The following is an 18,030-nucleotide window of genomic DNA, read 5'->3' on the forward strand; positions in this document are numbered from 1 at the left end:
ATTAAAGCCCATGGCCTTACATCCTACAAAGCAGACCGCTTCATGACTCCATGCATCCTGGAATAAGAATTTTAAAACATCACAATAGAGGTAGGTATAGGCACTCAGCCCAGACCAGGAAAGGAACCTGCAGCAGTGACAAGAGCGGGGCAGAGACCAAAAACCCATGCAATTGCTGGGAGCCAGAATTCAACAGGTGAGGGAGGGGGAAGGAGTCAGTGTAGAATGAAATGGGCTGAGGGCAATAACCTCACCTACTTCTGGGCAGAAAAAGGACTAGAAAGGGAGCACTTTAATGAACAGAAGTACAGATGTGCTGGCAAGGAGGGAAATCTCCACTGGTTCCTGGCCCCCTTCACCTCCATGCATCCCCAGCATGGGTGTTAATCATTACCCAAGCTCTTGCTGTTCCCCCTCACCCCCTGCAGAGTCCAGCAGGTCTAGATACGTGCTCTTTGAAATGTGTTCTGGGATTTAAAATGGTGCCCTAAGGCTGTCTAATCCTCACAGAAGATAGATACGTGCACACACAGGCCTTGGGGAGGGCTGTGTATTAGCAGTCAGGTGGGCACTCCTGGGAGGGCTTGCTCAAGAACTCTTCTCGGAAGGAAACCCACCTTAAGGTAGGGTTCTGATAGGCAGAGCTCCCAGAGGGGACAGCCAGCTGCTAGAAGCTGGAATTATCCAGGATTTGTAAGGTTCAAACAAAGGGCAGGGAGGCAAACCGAGTCAAACGGTTTGAAAACCTACTGTGTGCAGGGCATTCTGAGGGAATCCTGAACTCTGCCTCTTTGGCATGACCAAAGCTGAAGCCAGGGACATACATACGAAGGCCCTTTGAGCTGGTGGAAGAAAGTCCTAGGCACTGATTGGACCCTTAGCTGGAAGAATGATCCATTCTTAACAACCCTGGGAGCCCCAGGGATTCTGCAGCCCCTGTCCCAGCATGTATCAATGAAACAGGCATGAACTATCCTTGGCTGTGCAGCTAGCTCAGGTACCAGTTACCCTGCTGCTTCCAACTCTATTCCAGTCCAGGGAAGAAAATTCAAGAAGGAGTTTTAAAATGTTTTTTTCTTCTTCTAAAATCAACATCTGGCTAAGCCTGTGCAGTTGGTGGCACTGAGGCACCCTCCTGGCCTCTGGCCCTGCAGACCAGCTGCAGAGGCCCCCTGGCCATTTCTGGCTGACCACCCACAAGTTATTGGCAAAGAGGCAGCCGTTTCAAGGCCCTTGTCCAACTCCAGCCCCACCAGAGGCCACATGCTGGAAAAGTCCCATTTTGACCACACTTTCTTGTAGAATCTGATGTCCCTGGAGGGGGCCTAAAATTTCCATGGTTGTTCCCAGGGATGGGTGATGCTGTTGATGTGAAGGCCGCTGATGGCGTTCAGGAAGAAGAGGAAGGAGGCAGTGTATTCGCACCAAAACATTAGGGTGAAGCCGATGAGTGTGACTTGGTTCCTGAGGAGGATCACAAAACCCAGGAGCCCCCCGGAGGAGAGGACGAAAGAGACCAGGAGGAGGATGGAACCCATGACCCATTTGCGCCGTGAGTGTTTGTCCTCGCACAACTGGGACACCATGAGGAGCTCCAGGCCAAAAATGGCGACCACCACGGCCAAGGCGCCCACGCTGCGCGCCAGGCCCATGCCCACGGCCAGCCCGGGCACATGGGCCTGGCCCAGGTCTCTGAAGCAGATCGGCACACTCTGGTTGGTGGTGGTGCAGAAGTGCCAGAGCCCGAAGAGGCGGTCCTCAGCCAGGAGCCAGTGCCCATCACAGATGGAGACGGAGGACAGGACCACAGCCAGAGCCACACACGTGATGATGAGGGTCCGGATGAAGGATTCAAAGAAGGACCGGTGGGGCTGCCTTTGGCCCAAAGGCCTCTGGGCCTGGAAAAAACCGTAGGAAGCACCCTGTCAGCCACAGCCCTGCCACACCCCCAGGAACCTCTGCAGGGAAGACCCCTGAGCCCTCCTTCCTGCTCCGCACTGTCTTATTCTCTGCTCTGGTCTCCTGTGAAGCCCGGAACAGACCAGACCCACCGTTTTCGGGGAACCCTTCCTCCCTTCTAGATCTGTGAGCATTTACCATCCAGTATTCACCAGGCACTAAGAGTTCTCTGACCTTTCTTTCTTTCGTGATCTTCAGAGTGGGTGAGAAGTCCAAACCGACTGGCAAATCTGAGTCAGTTCTGAGTTCAGAAAACCTGTCGTGCCTGCCTCCCCTGACCTTGAGCATGCAGCCTGCCTCGGTTTCTTTGTACATAAAACAAGAATACGGCCTGGCAGAGCTGCCAGGATTGTACCAAGCACTGGGACATTAGCACACCAATACACGGTTCTGTTTCCATCTCCCCAGGACACACGATTTTGTCCTAATCCCCACCCACCTGATGATTCGGAGCTGTCCACGTTCAGCCCAGGACTCTAGATTATTGCCTCATTTTTCTTGGTACTGAAAGTGACGTTTGCATCTTGCCCTCAGACTTGTGCGGCCCGTACCCTACCCAGAGCTTGCCAACCCCATTGTCTGCTCCTACAGCTTCTGGGCATGGAAAGGCCATTGCAGCTCTCCTCTGCTTCTGGTTCAGCCCTGGAAGGAGGTGCCTCCACCCCGGTCTCCTGGCAAGCCAAGCTAGGTGTCCAGTGAGGCGTCTCATCTCACAGTTCAAGGACATTGCCTGGGCACTGCACCCAAGCCCTGACCCAGAAAGCAAAAGAACGACTTCAGGAACTCTTTACACAGCCCACAAGCCCCTCACAATCCGCTCTGCCTCCCCACCCAACCTCAGCTCCCAGCACACTCCTCTCTCCCCATGTCCAGAACTTTCTTTCCTCAGATGACTCGCCCTTCAGCCTGTAGAGGCTCTTCTGCAGCTCCTGCCACCCCTCCAGGACATCACAATAGAGGAAACCTTCTCCATTCCAGGAACGGAGAAGAGGACAACACCTCTTCCCATTCTTCATGTCTCAGCTTAAAGTCTCCTCCACAGAGAGTGCTTTACTGCCCACTCAACCCAGAGTCAGGCCCCTCCTGGTATTCTGTGTCAGGCACCTGTTCAAATTCTTCATCATTCTGAGGACAGTTTGTAGTTATATATTATTTCTGTCTCATTCCAACACTGTGTGCTCTGGGAAGGCCGCCCCCCACCCCCACACCACCACATTCTGTGTTTAGGCACTGCTGTGTCCCCAATACCTGGGCATTCAGTGGGTGCTCAAGAGAGAGCTGTGAGATAAGTCAAAGGTCATTTGCAACCACTGCCACTTCCGTCTGAAGCTCCCTTTAAACCAAGTCTCCTGCATAGTCATAGATTAAATGACCTGCTTTGCAGTGTGTCTAGAAGCTGCCCAGGTTACACCTCGGTTTGGGAGGTATGCAAAACAGGCACACATGATGGTCACTGCTAGGACCCAGGAGAATGGATCAATGAGGAACACGGGGTGTGTCCTATGCCATGGGTGAATGGAGGCTTCCTGAGGCAGCTCTGGGCCACTCCTCTCTGTGTGAGACATAAAATAAAGCCCTGCTTCTGGGAGACTCCTGTGGTCAAAGAGCCCAGCAAGAGTATCTGCTCACATGCCCCAGACACAGGAGCTACTGCTAATTTCAACCCCAGGGATACAGGAATAAGGATGCAGTTTGCTTTCAGCACCTCTGCCTTAAGTAGGATCCTATTTTATTCTTAAACCTATGAGGTTGATAAAGTAGGAAGCTCCATGGTGGGTGTACAGAGAAGGAAACGATGCAGAGGGCAGGTGACTTGCCTGAGATCACTCACCTAAAGCACAATGAAGCTTGTTACGGCTGCCCAGACAATTGTATGATACGCAGAAGGTGGAATCCATTCAGCGAATAAATACTGACTAGGGCCTTCTAAGGACAGGGCCTGTGTGCTAGGGGCTCAGCCCTCCCCACATGGGCTGTAAGCTCCTGGACCGGAGGGACCGCATTTGGTCTGTCCCAGCACACTGCCTGGCCAGGATTCCAGACATGCCCCCGAACAAAGGGGAGGAATTCCCTGCGCCCCATGCCCGGCTTGGTGAGGAAAAGGTGTGTGCAGAGGGATGCCTCAAGGGCCATGCCAGAGCTAGGACCAGCCTGGGTCCTACCTGAGATGAAGGCAGCCTGGGTGTGGTCAAAAACACGGAGCTAAGAGTATGGACTGTGGTTCTCAAACTGTGTCCCCTTGCTCCTGGTGGGGCTTCCAGTGCTGAAGCCGGGTGGGCAGGGAAGCTGAGCAGGCTGGCTCTGCAACCCCTTCCTCACTTCAACTGAGCCCTGTACCTGCTTGGGACACTGGGGGTCCAGGAGTCTGTATTGCATTTCATTACAAAAAAAAAAAAAAATCTACTGGTAAGAAAGAAACCAAAGGAAACTTTGAAAACCTGTGTCTACTCCACAAACCATTAGAGGTGTTTGTCCTTGGGCAGTTTCTTAACTTCCTGAGCCCTTGTTTTCTCATCTAGAAAATGAAGTTAATTGGGAAGCCGAGGCGGGCGGATCATGAGGTCAGGAGATCGAGACCATCCTGGCTAACACGGTGAAACCCCGTCTCTACTAAAAAATACAAAAAAAAAATCAGCCGGGCGAGGTGGCGGGCGCCTGTAGTCCCAGCTATGCAGGAGGCTGAGGCAGGAGAATGGCGTGAACCCCGGGGGCGGAGCCTGCAGTGAGCCGAGATCGCGCCACTGCACTCCAGCCTGGGTGAAAGAGCGAGACTCCGTCTCAAGAAAAAAAAAAAAAAAAAGAAAGAAAATGAAGTTAATGACACTTGCAGGAAAGTCGTGGCCATGAAGGCACCTGGCAAGGTTACAAGGTCCCTAGAGAATGATAAGTGGTCCTAAAAAGGAGGAGCACCACATGCAGAGAACAAATCACGGGACCCAGAAACCTTTTAACCCTAGACAGCATGCTGGCTGTAAAGCAGGCACGTCCTGTCCCTTCCCCAGCCCCACCTGTCCTAGGCAGACTGGACTTTAATCTCCAGGCCCTTAGACGTCACGTCAGGATCAGAAAGTGAAGACAGCTGACCTCATCTCGTTTTCTCCCGCTCCTGCCCCAAAGTAGGGATTCATTTAAACTCTCTGGCCACCACTGAAGCTCCCAATAATCAAATGAGATCCTGTATATAAAGACGCATGGTACACGGGCCGCTCCCAACTCATGGTAGCTATTAATATTAATAACAATAATAACACATATAGAGTCTTCATTCCTAACCACCCGGCACCTCCGCCAGCTTTCAGTGATGCAGGGCCTGAAATGGCTACTGGAGGGCAGCTGGACAGGTGTGCAGTGGAAAAGAAGGGAGGGGGGAGGTCAAGTCCTGCCCCTGACCTAGAGGACCCCTGCAGGGTACCTTTAGGCAATCACTTAAATCTCTCTGGGGCTTAACTTCTCTGCTAAAAATGTAAGGATTTTCCTTTTTCATCTGTAACCTTGAATGATTTCTAGTGACCTATAGAATAGGGTCACTTGACACTACGGGGCTACTGAGTCCAATGTCATGGTCTTCCTCCTATAATCCAGGGCCTCATGTGTTTCCCCTTAACCAAAGCATCCCCAGGTAGACAAATTAAGCTCCTCCCAACTCATTCCCCACATCCCCAACATGTCTCCCATATTTGCTCCCCCTCATCACCCACTCTGCCCCCGCCCAGGTGAGGCCATCACCATCATCAACATCCTGGAAGTTCACAGCTTCCTGATGAGCCGGCCTGCCTCTGCTCCTCTCAGCCCCAGCTGGGTCCACCCCTGCCTGCAAGTCATGGTTGTGGGGATGAAGAGTTATCATCCCGAAGCGGCTGGAGCACCCGCCCTTCACCTGGAGCCTGTGGCCTCCCCAGCTGAGCTCTCACCTTGCTACCAGGCTGCCTCCTCTTCCCCGGCTGGCAACTTTTGCACCTCTTAATTTAGCATTCGCTCCCCCATGCCCTGTTTCCAAGTCTCTCTCCCTACGTGGGCTGTAAGCTCCTAGACGGGAGGGACCGCACCTGGTCTGTCCCAGCACGCTGCCTGGCCGGGATTCCAGACATGCCCCAGAACAAAGGGGAGGAATTCCCTGCGCCCCATGCCCGGCTTACCAGGTGCCTAGGTCCTGGCTATAGAAGAGGTTTTGGGGATGGCCTGTGGGTGGGGTTTCTCCCGTTAGGTAAAGGCAGGAGGAGCCAGTGGGATTTGGAGCCAGAAAGCCCTGGGTTTGAGTCTTGATTCTGTTCCTTGGCCAGCCACGGAGGGCACCTTACTTCTGAGTCTCGGTTACCTCATCTATAAAATGGGCGGAACAGTATCTACTAGGTTAGTGTTGTGGCTGAGCGTTTGTACACGAAGTCAACGGGCCTCTCTAATTCTGGGGACAGTCCAGCGGATAGATGCTGCAGCAGGAGAATTGCGCGGAAAGGAAGCTCGCCCGCTGGGCAGCGGTACCGCCACCCACTGACTTCCCTTTGGGGAGCAGCAGGCCCGAGGGAGCGGGTAGGAATGTGTAGGTTCTTAGCCAACATAAACATCTTGCACTACGCTAAGGAGAAGCCAAATCTTCGGAGACACGGGCTTCTTCCCTAGCCAGAGCCTTTCCCTGAGGTGTCCGCGCGCCTCAGCGAGTCCACCCCCAGCCCAGCACCCCAAACGCAGCTTTGGGGAGGGAGACGGTCTTCCTAACCTCCACCCCAGAAAGGTCTAGCTTCCCAAGAGATGCATCCTCTGTTACATAAGCCTCACTTTGCAAGTCGATTCTGTCCCTCCACCCCAGACGCGCCTCATTTCTCACAAAGGCGGACCCTTATGGTAAACTGACCAGTAAGTCGCTGGTGACCCCAAAGAGAAGAAAAATCTTTCCCAATGAAGTTTGGGAGCCTCGGGTGCTTGCAAGGCCGCGGGCAGAGGCAGCCAGAGTCCGCGTCCCGGGAGCAGCTATGCGAGGCAGGCAGGCCCCCCGAGGTTGCTCCCCGCCCAGCCTCCTCCGGACCCAGGTTTGCAACAGGGGGCGGGCACGGGGGGCGCTCGCACCCCCAGCCCGACGCTATAGCTCGCGGTGGGTACGCCCCTCCCCCATCCTCCCACCCCCCAACCTCCCACGGCGGGTCAGCACCCCGGGTCAGCGCCCCGCCAGGCGCCGGCTACCTGCACGCCGATGGCAGTCATGCTGCGCCCGGCGGCCGCGCTGCAGCCTCGCTCGCTCCAGCTGCTCGGCTGTGGCCGCTGGCGCCAGCCCGGGACCTCTCCGCGGGGGCGGGGCGGCTGCTGGAGGCGGGCGGGGCGGGAGGGGGCGTTCAAAGCTCGGCAATTAACCCCGGGCTGGCTCCGCCAACCCCGCCGCCCTCCGCGGCTCGGATTACGCTGACTAAGCGAGGGCGGCCGGAGGAGCCCCGGGGGAGCCGCGGGGAGGACCCGGCACTCGGGGGGAGGGATCCCTCGGGTCCCAGGGGAAAGGATCGGGAAGTCACTCCGACGCTCCCGAACCTCCGAGGACAGCTTCGCCTGGGGCGCAGATTCCTCGAGGGCCGGGATGGCGACGAGGGCCTGAGGGCTCGGTTCCTGTTCCAGCTTGCTGAGTCGAGCCTCCGGGAACGCTGCACGGTCCGAAGGAAGGAGGCACGCGCCGAGGCTCTGCCGCCCTCACTCTACGGTGTGACCTTGGGCTGCTTGTTTAGCGTCTCAGAGCCTCGGTTGGTAAGGGAAGTAATGAATGTGAAAGGTGGGGCTCCTGCCGGGCCCTCGCTAAGTGTGAACGGAGTGGAACCTTTTGGGGCAATCCTACTTGCGTCCCTAAAAGAGGATGTAAAACCCTGTTTCCTCCTGAACTCCTCAGGGACTATTAAAAATGCAAATATGCCAAACAAATGTGGTTATTTTTTCTCCACTTCGATGGGAACTGAGGTCTCTTTTTTTTTTTTTTGGACATTGTCTTGCTCTTGTCGCCCAGGCTGGAGTGCAATGACGCGATCACGGCTCACTGCAACCTTCGCCTCCTGGGTTCAAAGCCGTTCAAGTGATTCTCCTGCCTCAGCCTCCCGAGTAGCTGGGATTACAAGCGCACCCCATCAAGCCCTGCTAACTTTTGTATTTTTAGTACAGATGGGGGTTTCACCATGTTGGTCAGGTTGGTCTCGAACTCCTGACCTCAGGTGATCCGCCCACCTCGGCCTTCCAAAGTGCTGGGATTACAGGCGTGAGCCACCGCGTCCGGCCGGATCTGAGTTCTTAAAGAGGCAGCACCTAAAAGCTTTTACCCCCAAAAAGGGTGGAGGTGGGAGGAGTTTCCAAGGGCCACAAATTCCAACAGAAAGGCTTCCCTCCGCCCATCCTCAAATGTGGTGGTAAAGCAAGACCCCTCACTAAATGGCATACATTAAATTGTCTGGTTCACTCAGGCAGGCAGCTCCTGGTGACTTTACCCAAAGACAAAGCAACTGCACTCATCTGTTTTCCCCTTTAGAGCCATGTGAGAAAGAGGGGTAGCTACAATTGTCTGTATATCTTCCACTTAGATATTCATCTGATTCCATCCCTGCCCAAGAGACCTTGTCAAATCCTTTACCCCAGTCCTGGGGCTTGACAAACGGAGAAATGGCCCAGGCACAGGAGGGCTTGGCCTAGGCCACCCACATTGAGTCTACTGGAGAGCCGGGACTCCACTTACCCAGCAGGCCTAGTCCAGGTTTGAGTTCTTGCCACCATTCTGCACCAGAGTCACCTGGAGGGTTTGTTAAAACAGATTGCGAGGCCCCACTGCAGTTTCTGGCTGAGTAGGTCTCAAGTGATGTTGGTGCTGCTGGCCTGGGGGCCAGGCTTTGAGAACCACTGAGCTAAGGCAAAGGGCAGCTGCCCAGGCTCAGCCAGCTTGGTGCCTCTCTGCTCTGGGGCCTTCCCTCCGTGGCCCCCACCTGCTTTCTCCCCAGTCAAGGGTCCCAGAAGCCAGACTCTCCGCAGCTCTGTGTTCTGGATAAAGAGCCCACATGGGAAAGGAAGACCTGTCCTGTTGTGGGGGGTGTCCTTTCACTGAGCCCTAAGAATGCCCTGTGGGAGAGACCTTCTGGATCATAGCATCTCACCTGGCCAAGAGGGAAGTGCCTGGAATTAAAATCTGAAGAATAGTTAGGTCGGGTCATTGCACGCACTGTTTGCCTTCTCCAGTTTCGTGTGTGGTCAGGCATGTTTCTCACAGCCTGTTATGCTTTGTTGGTAAGAACAGAAAAGTCTTGAATCAGTAGAATTTAGAGCAACATGTCTTGTCAGCAAGATAGTTGGAGAAGCAGAAATGACTTAAGAATAATAAGGAGGAAGTGACTATCCAGTTCTGATCATCTTATGCTCACATAAGGACTGGGAATATGGCCAGAATCTGGGTGGAATCTGAGCTGAGACTCTAGGACCTGGAGTCTCCTGGTACGTCCCTGGCTTAGGGAGTTGGGGTGGTGCTGGGAGTGGCAGCATCCACAGCCCTCTCAAATCCTGGTGAAATAGCCAGAGGTATTGGGGTCAGAAGTTAGAAAGCATGGCGCTTTGAGATACGCAACTGAAAAAGCCTCAAGGTCTCTCTGACCTTCCCTCCTCTCACCATCTCTCCCAAAACACAGGATGAAACTGAAGTTCCTTTATCTGCCTAACATCCAGACCCACCAAAAGGAACAATTGTGTTTCTCTTCCTCCCTGTAGGACTGAGAATGTGACCACACCTGGCAAGTTAATCTCTATTCCCTGATCCATTCAGCCCCTCTACAGAATTCCTCTTCTCTCCTCTCCCAACACCTGTTTTGCCAGGATAAGTATAGAAGCTTCTGAGCACTGCTGAGGGGTGGGCATACTCTGTGATTCTCCCGGGGTGTACACCTTGAATTAATGTATATACCTTTTCTCCATTTAATGTGCCTTTTGTGAGTTTATTTTTCATTGAAACTTCAGAGGGTAAAGAAGCTTTTCCTTAAACCCTGCAGAGACAAATACCGCACCAGGAGAAGAATGTCCAGAGAAGCAGGGAGTTTTAGTGTGAGGGGGGACATGGCAGGGGCAGAGGTGAGGGTTGGATGACCGGGTGGACCCCCAGGTGTTAAAAGCAGAAACAGCGTGGGCATGAGTACTGGGCTGTGGGACAGCATAGAGCCTGCCTATTCTTTGACTTTCTCTGCCCTTTCTCCAGATTGTGACAGACTCGGCACCTGACCCTCCCTGACCCCTGCTTCTAGGCCTGGCCAGGGCTGGGGAAAGAGGAATGGCTTAAAGAAAGGCAGGAAGTGGCTCCTTCCCACCCCTCTGACCACTCTTGTCTGATGAGGAAGATCCAGGCATGTTCCTTAGAGAGTTTCAAGTGTATTGGTAGGGACACAATTCCTGCTCATTCAGTCAACAAGCACTAGATCTGTTGTTCAGTCAACAAACACTTTCATCTCAGGGCCTTTGTACTTGCTGCTTCTGCCTGTTCTTCCTCGAGATACTCCCATTTAAGACTCACCAGCTCACTTCTTCAAAGTCTGGGCTCAGATGTCACCTTATCAGAGAGGCCTACGACGACCCCCACATCTAAAACAGCCCCTCCATTCTCTTTTCCCTTCTGCCCACATACACATATTTACTTGTGCTCTCTCCCCCTTTTAATGTAAGCTCCAAGAGGCCAGGGACATTGTCCTGTTCACCAGTGTATCCCTGGTGCCTACGACAGAGCCAGGCATGTAGTAGGTTCTCAATAAATATTCATTGACTAAATGAAGTGATTGAATACCTACTATGTTGTCACCACTGTCCTGACCAATGAGGGACAAAGAAGAAAAAGACAAAGTCCCTGTCAATGGTAAAGTGCTTGAGTTTTAGAGTCCAAACCTACCTCTCCATTTCTGCTCTCTCCCAGGCCTCCCTAGTTCAGGCTCCACCTCCTCTTGCTCTTTGCCCTCATGCCCTCCATATACTCCATCCTCTCCTCTCTGCCCGTCCAGCGCCTGCCCGGCTTCAGCGCACCCCAGAACCCCTCCTCTCTAGCCTGGATGCTTGTGGAACAGCCTTCACTCTCACTTCCTCTGTCCCTTCAAGCATCTTCCCATCCCTCTTTTCCAAGGCTCATGAAGCTTTGGTTCTTGGCCCCCCAGCCCCCCATCTTCCTGCCAAGACCTTCCCCTAGGTGTCTGCAGGGCCTTTTCAGGGGCATCTCTCGACTTTCTCAGCCAGAGTAACACCCCACCTCCCACTTGCCACTCTTTTACCTTTGTAAATTCTTGATCACTAGCTAAACGTCTATTTCCTGGATTGTCCCTTTCCCTCTCTAAAATATCATGGGCTCCATGAGGCCTGGAACTTTTTCCCTCTTTCAGCACTCCATGCCCAGTCCCTAAATAGGGGTTGGTCAATAAGGTTTGCTTACAGAGGCACCAGGCTTCTAATGCATTCTGAGCAAATACTTCCCCTCTGTGCTCCTCACTTTTCTGTCAAATGGGAAGCATCTCCCTCCTGGTGTTGTGAGGATCCCATGAGGCAATGTGCATAAGGTGTCAGGTGCACCATCCTGGCCGGCATATGCATGAGTCCAAATAACTCATGATCTTGACCGTCCAGTTTCCAGGGGGCTCTAAGTTTGGGCGGTCCCTGCTCCCAGGGAAACTTAGATCTGAGAGGCGACTCCTCTGTGCGGAGGTTTCGTCTTGGGGGTAGTTCCCAGCGCTGGAAGTTTCTCTTTTGAGGAGTTGGAAGGTGGGAGGGACAAAGTGGGGCAGACACACTCCAAACACCCAGAGGTAATAGCAGAGAGCTGGCAAGGAGCAACCCCTTGAAGCTCACTGGGCAGCTTTAAAGCTGCGTGGTGCCAGGATGACCCACCCTCCCTGCCGCCCGTGCCTTGTACTTCTGACCCCCCCAGTCTTGCCTTGTCTGTGGCCCGTGGCCTCTTCCCTCTCCTCTCCTCCTGCTGCCCCGCCTTTACCCACCAGGTCTTCCTCTTCTCCCAGCCCCCACCCCATGGGTGGGGGTTTTCCTGATTCCAGACCTTTCCAGGCTGGTTCCTTTCCCTCCAGCTAGGGCTCCCCACACCGTGCCCTGCCCTGCCTTGAGCCCCAGCCCAGCAATCAACCTCCTTGACCTCCTCTCAGGCACCCGATTGCAACACAGACCTTGTTTACCACATTTTAGTGTGAGCCGGCTGGGAGCCAAAGAGTTTCCCCGCCCTGCCCTGAGTCTTTCCTCCTTGCCTTCCCCTCGGGTGAGGAAGGGTCACAGGTATGATGTTCACTCTACAACTGAAGAAAGGGCCTGTCAAGTCAGCAGCCCCATCAGGGACACCCAACATCTAAGGGGGAATGCAGGGGTGGGCTGGCTGTGCTTGAAGCAATGAATTAAACAAGGAGTAACTAGTATCTTTCCTAAATATGTCTATATATGGGAAACTTTCTTCTAAACGTGTCTGTATATGGGAAACTTACCCCATGTGAGTTTTTTGAAGGTGTTTCTCTATTTAGAGGTGGTACCAGACAGGTGAGAGGGAGAATGATGTAGATGGGACCTCTGAGGGTGGCCTTTCTGTAGGGCCTCCCTTTCCAAAGTCAAGCCCTCCCTCGAGACAGATGGAGGCATCAGGACCCCACAGATTTCCAGGCACACATCGAACCCCCACGGGAGAGACTTCCATCAACTTTTTCTTCGCAGACTTGGACATTGGACTTATCAGCATACTCTGGGACACTCAGTCTCTTGGAGACAATAAACAAATGCACCCAGAGTTATTGTACAGCATGGACTGCCAGATCATCTCTTCCCCAGGGTGGATCTGTGTTCTTTCCTCATCAGGGTACCCCTGCTGGGATCAAAGTGCCCAAGAAGCAGAGTTAGGCACCAGGAATTGGTTGGTGAGCACAGAATGACCAATGAGGGACAAAGAAGAAACAGCATGGGCATGAGTACTGGGCATGACTGGGCTGATGACTGCGGAGGTTAAATGGTTTACACAGGGCTTTGCCTAAGCTCTGGGGAAACCCGGAAAGCACCCCACCACTTAGATTGTTAGATTTGATGTTTACAAGGAAAGCAGTCTGGGTCAAAGGGTCTGGGAGGAGCAATACAGGAAACTGGGATCCCTAGGGAATTGACTGGGGGCAGGGTGGCCTCCGCAGGAGAATAGGGTAAGGAGATGGACTTCGGACCTTCAGCCAGCACTTGCCCATCATCCTCAGCCTGTAGTCCTGTATTGTTTTTTCCACAAAGTGTTGGGTGTGGCTTTTTTTTTTTTTTTTTTTTTTAAGAGACAGGGTCTCACCCTGTTGGTCAGGCTGTGGTGCAGTGGCATCATCATGGCTCACAGCAGCCTCAACTCCCCGGGCTCAAGCAATTCTCCCACCTTAGCCTACCAAGGTGTTGGGATTATAGGCATGAGCCACCATGCCCGGCCTCGAAGTGTTTTTAGTTAAAAAAAAAAAAAAAAAAGTTGAGGATTTTATGCTAAATTCTGGATTTCTGGTGTAGGGGTCAAGGAAAAACTTCTCTTACCCTCTGAAGGTTTACTGAAAAGCCAACTTGCAAAAGGAGTTGTGGCACTGAAATGTATTAGCATGCAAGCGGGTGAATCACAGAGTGGTCGCCCCACCACACGATGGGGTACAGATGGTTCCGTACTCTTCTTTCTAGGGGAGAGGGAGATGGAGAAGTATGAATGATTTCAGAGGGGTGCTAAGTGATCTTTAGGGGAATTCAATCGTCTTGAAGAATATACAATGCCCTGGAACAGAGTCTGTTGAGCCTGCAGAGCAGACGATAGTTTGTGACAAAAGCCTGCCCAGGTGTGTTGATAGACTTCGGTCTTCCTGCCATATGAGTTCAGTTAATGAAAACTCAGGGAAAGGACCAGGAGTCATTGTTTTCTTCAGTGGGTCCAGACTTCAGGCAGCTTAGGACACTTGAGAGAACAACTTCACTCTGTTCTTTGGGAGAGTGAGGATGGAGCCAGGGAAGATCAGAGAGATCGTCGAGGCTTTTTGTTCAGTTCAGCAAGTCAAAGCGCCACATTTTGGGGTATCATTTTCTGAGCCCCAACCCTGGCTTCTCTTGAAAATGAGACAATCTGGAACCCTGAGGATCACTTGGCCACGTGGGAACAATGGCCACAGCCCTGCAGGGCTGCTCTATGGATAAGCTATGCTCTGTGGGCCCCACCAGTCTTACCCCTGGCTCTGTCCATCCTCCATGTCATCTGCTGGCCCTCGTAAGAGTTGAGCTTGTAAGACCAGCTCTGCTGCTGTGCTGGTGAGATGATAACCCAGCCATGCTTGCAACATCCGTATCTTGCTATCCCACCACCACCTGCCTTCCCTATCTCGCCACCCACTGCAGCCTCCTGCCCAGACTCCAACTCATGGCTGCTCTACAGCAGCCCTCACCCCTCGTGGCAAATGATCTCTCCACTTCCGGGCTCAGATTCCTCAGGGAGAATCTCTGTAGCCCAGTAGAGCTAGGCTGCTCGGTTTAATGATAACCCAGCAGACTGAGAGCTGGTTCCTCCAGAGCTAGGGACCCAACGCTGTCCCCAAAAGCTGTGACCAAGGGCTGGGGGCAGGGTCATGTGGCATTAAGCATGGCCTCCTGGGTCACAGGGACTATGGACAAGAAGGGGCTAGCACTGAGGCAGGGCTGTCCACCCAACAGAGAGCTCTTCCTTGGGGGCAAGTGTCCCTGGTCCTAGGCCCCCTCCCCTGAAGCACGTGGGGGGTACACTGGCCAGCCTTGTTCTGTGACTGCAAACTTCTAAGCCTACACTTCCTTTCAGCTGGTGTCACCTACACTGATGGCAAGGGGACCCTTCTCTCTTCCAACTTTGCACCAGAAGATATTGTATCCTTATGAACCGATTTTCGTGATACATTTAAAGAATTCTAAATACAACATTCTCCAGCATCTAAGTACTTTCTGAATATTTACGTGATTCTCAAACTTATTTTCCAGCAGGAGACCCACCTCCACCCCATCTTTTTGTTTGGCTGGACCCTGGTTCAGAGCCCATTAACCACTCTTCTCAGATCATGGCATATTGACAGAATCCTCACATTCAAGGTCCTTCTAGGGTTGGTTTTTCATGTTCTTCCTCAGACTCTATTTTCATTCCCTATAGTGGCATGCCCTCTAATGCGTTTGATATATATCTGTAACCAGGTGTGTATCCTTGTGTGTGTATGGATTTTGTTTCCTGAGTTGCATTGTGCTATAAATCTTGTTCTGTTTCCTGCTCTTCTTACCCAACAGCATGATTTAAGACCATCTCTGTTGATGTACATGTACATTGAAGTCAGTGCTTTGCAAATGAAAGGTTAGGCCCCACTAGTGACTAGTGAAATGAATTTGGTAGGAGCATAACTAGCATTTATTAAAAATGAATAGAAAGTGTCAGAGTGCCTGAGACATAATTAAATATATTTTTATGATTTTTTTCAAAGACGGATGGATGGATAGATAGATAGATAGATAGATAGATAGATAGATAGATATAGACAGATAGATAGATCCCATGTTACAATGTAAAAAGTATTTCTATGTTGTGGCTCATGATAAAAAAAGTTTGCAAGCTCCTAATCTAGTTCATTGCCTCTCACTGCTGTGATTACCCTGCTATTCATCCACCACATTTTATTTGTTCATTTTAGTGGTGAACAACTAGGTCGCTTCAGAGTCTCCCCCAGCCAACCACACTGATGAATATCTTTGTCCAAGTTCTGTCATGTAGAGAATTATCTTTATGCAATGGAAGCCTCTAAGTACAGCACCAGACAGGCTGAGACAGAGGTCACAAAATAGAAAGGCTCATAGGGCAAATTAGGCTGCCTGAGTCACACGGCATGTTAGATCAATTGAAAACATGCAGCAGGAAGGCAGGGGAAGAGATGGGGAGTGTGTTAACATGCTTAGGATAGGGTACAAGTGGGCTGGAAGGTGTGCACAACCTGCATCCCAGGTGCATAATGCTCAGATGTCTTCTGTGTCCTCCCCTCTGGCATCAGCCTTCCCTACTGAAGATGAATGAGGGGGCTAGAGTTGAGGTTTGAGCAAGGGGTGCCCAGGAGACAGATGGTGCCCCAAGGTAAACACACACATTTCCTCTATTTGACGGTCAAAGGAAAGTAGGCCTGGCCACAGCTGTTTCATAGTGAAGGGGCCCAGAACACACCACTATGACATACATGTTATTTTGAATTGAAGGCATATGAGAATGGTTTTGGTTTTGTTTGTCCTAAACTTTTTATCAGCCTAAAAACAGAGCTTCCCAAGAAGAAATTCTAGAGGAGGGAAAACTGTTTTCCTTCTACCCATCTTAGGTTCATTGTCTGGCCCCCTGTAGGTTAAACTGACAAAAGAAAGATTAACAAGAGAAAAGCAAACAAAAGTTTATTAACATGCGTATTATGCTTGTGTGGGCAAACTCAAAAGGGTGGATACAACTTGGGTTTGTACAGCATCAGCTATGATTTGGATAGGGATTGTTTGGCTCCTCCAAGTCTCATGTTGAAATATGAATGTTGAAGCTGGGCCTAGTGGGAGGTGTTTGGATCCTGGGGACAGATCCCTCATGAATGGTTTGGTGCCATTCTCATGGGAGTGAATTCTCATTCTTAGTTCCTGCAAGAACTGGTTGTTGAAAAGAACCTGGCAGCTCCTCCCCTCTCTTTTGTCCTCTCTCACAGTGTGACACCGAGTCCCCTTCACCTTCCACTATGAATGGAAGCTTCCTGAGGCCTCACCAGAAGCAGATGCTGATGCCATGCTTCTTGCACAGCCTGCAGAACCATGAGCCAAATAAACCTCTTTTCTTTATAAACTACCCAGCCTCAGGTATTCCTTTATAGCAACACAAACAGACTAAGAAAATTGATTCTGAGAGTGGGCATTGCTATAAAGATACCTGAAAATATGGAAGTGGCTTTGGAACTGGATAAGGGGCAGAGGTTGGAAGAGTTTGCAGGGCTCAGCAGAAGACAGGAAGATGAGGGAAAATTTAGAACTTAAAATATTAGAGGCTTATCAAGTGGTTGTGACCAAAGTGCTGATAGAAATATGGATAGCAAAGTCTAGGCTGAGGAGCTGTCAGATGGAAGTGAGGAGCTTATTGGGAACTGGAGCAAAGGTCACCCTTGTTATGCCTTAACAAAGAACTTGGCCATATTGTGTTCATGCCCTAGGACTTTGTGGAAGGCTAAATATAAGAGTGATGACCTAGGGTATATGGCAGAAGAAATTTCTAAGCAGCATAGTATTTGATTAGTGACAAGCTGATTTTAACAACTTAAATCAACTTGAGAACAAAGGAATGACTTAAAGTTGGAATTTACAATTAAAGGGGAAGCAGAGCATAAAAATTGGGAACATCCATAGCCTGGCCAGTGGCACAGAAAAAAAGAGCATTTTCAGGCGAGGAATCTGGCTGAGCAACTGCTTGCGAGGGAAATTAGGATGGATAAAAGAAAGCCAGGTGCTACTAGTTAGAACAATAGGAAAAAGTCCCCCGAAACATTTCAGAAATCTTTGAGGCCACCTCTCCCATCACAGGGCCGGAGGCATAGGAGGACAGAATGGTCTCAGGGGCCATGCCTAGGATGCCACTTCCCTGTACCATCTCAAGATGATGCTGTCTGCATCCCTGCTGCTCCACCTCCAGCCATGGCTCAAAGGGTCCCAGTAACTGCTTGGGCCACCACTTGGAAGAGCACAAGCTATAACCTTGACAGATTCCACATGGTGTTAAGTCTGCAGGCATGAAGAATGCAAGAGTCGTAGAGGCTTGGCTGGTTCCATCTTGATTTGAGAAGATGTATAAGAGAGTCTGGGTACCCAGGAAGAAGCCTCCTGCAGGAGCACAGCCCCTACAGAAACCCTCTATTAGGTCAGTGCCAAGGGAAACTGTGGGGTTGGAGTCCACACGGAGTCCCCATTGAGTCACTGCCTAGTGGAGTTGTGGGACAGCAGCTTGCAACCTCAGCCTGGAAAAGCCACAGGCATTAGACCTCAACCTGTAAGAGGAGCCATGTGGGCTTTACCTAGCAAAGCCATGGACACAGGCCTGCC

General features: G+C 51.6%; 1 protein-coding gene across 2 annotated transcripts; it reads right to left on the reverse strand.

The window, feature by feature from the left end:
* Window positions 1-261: 261 nt before the first annotated feature.
* Window positions 262-7,800, reverse strand: TMEM37 (transmembrane protein 37). 2 transcript variants are annotated; one of them, XM_055261453.2, is made up of 2 exons: window positions 7,135-7,800; window positions 262-1,898 (listed from the first exon to the last, which is right to left on the reverse strand). In XM_055261453.2, the coding sequence occupies exons 1-2, from the start codon at window positions 7,153-7,155 to the stop codon at window positions 1,326-1,328; spliced, it is 594 nt and encodes a 197-aa protein (XP_055117428.1). In that variant the 5' UTR covers window positions 7,156-7,800; the 3' UTR covers window positions 262-1,325. The 2 variants fall into 2 exon arrangements, with proteins under 2 accessions (XP_055117428.1, XP_055117429.1); XM_055261454.2 differs by having other exon boundaries at window positions 7,474-7,622.
* Window positions 7,801-18,030: the final 10,230 nt, after the last annotated feature.

The sequence above is a fragment of the Symphalangus syndactylus genome, chromosome 22 (assembly GCF_028878055.3).
Source record: "Symphalangus syndactylus isolate Jambi chromosome 22, NHGRI_mSymSyn1-v2.1_pri, whole genome shotgun sequence".
Lineage (NCBI taxonomy): Eukaryota > Metazoa > Chordata > Mammalia > Primates > Hylobatidae > Symphalangus > Symphalangus syndactylus.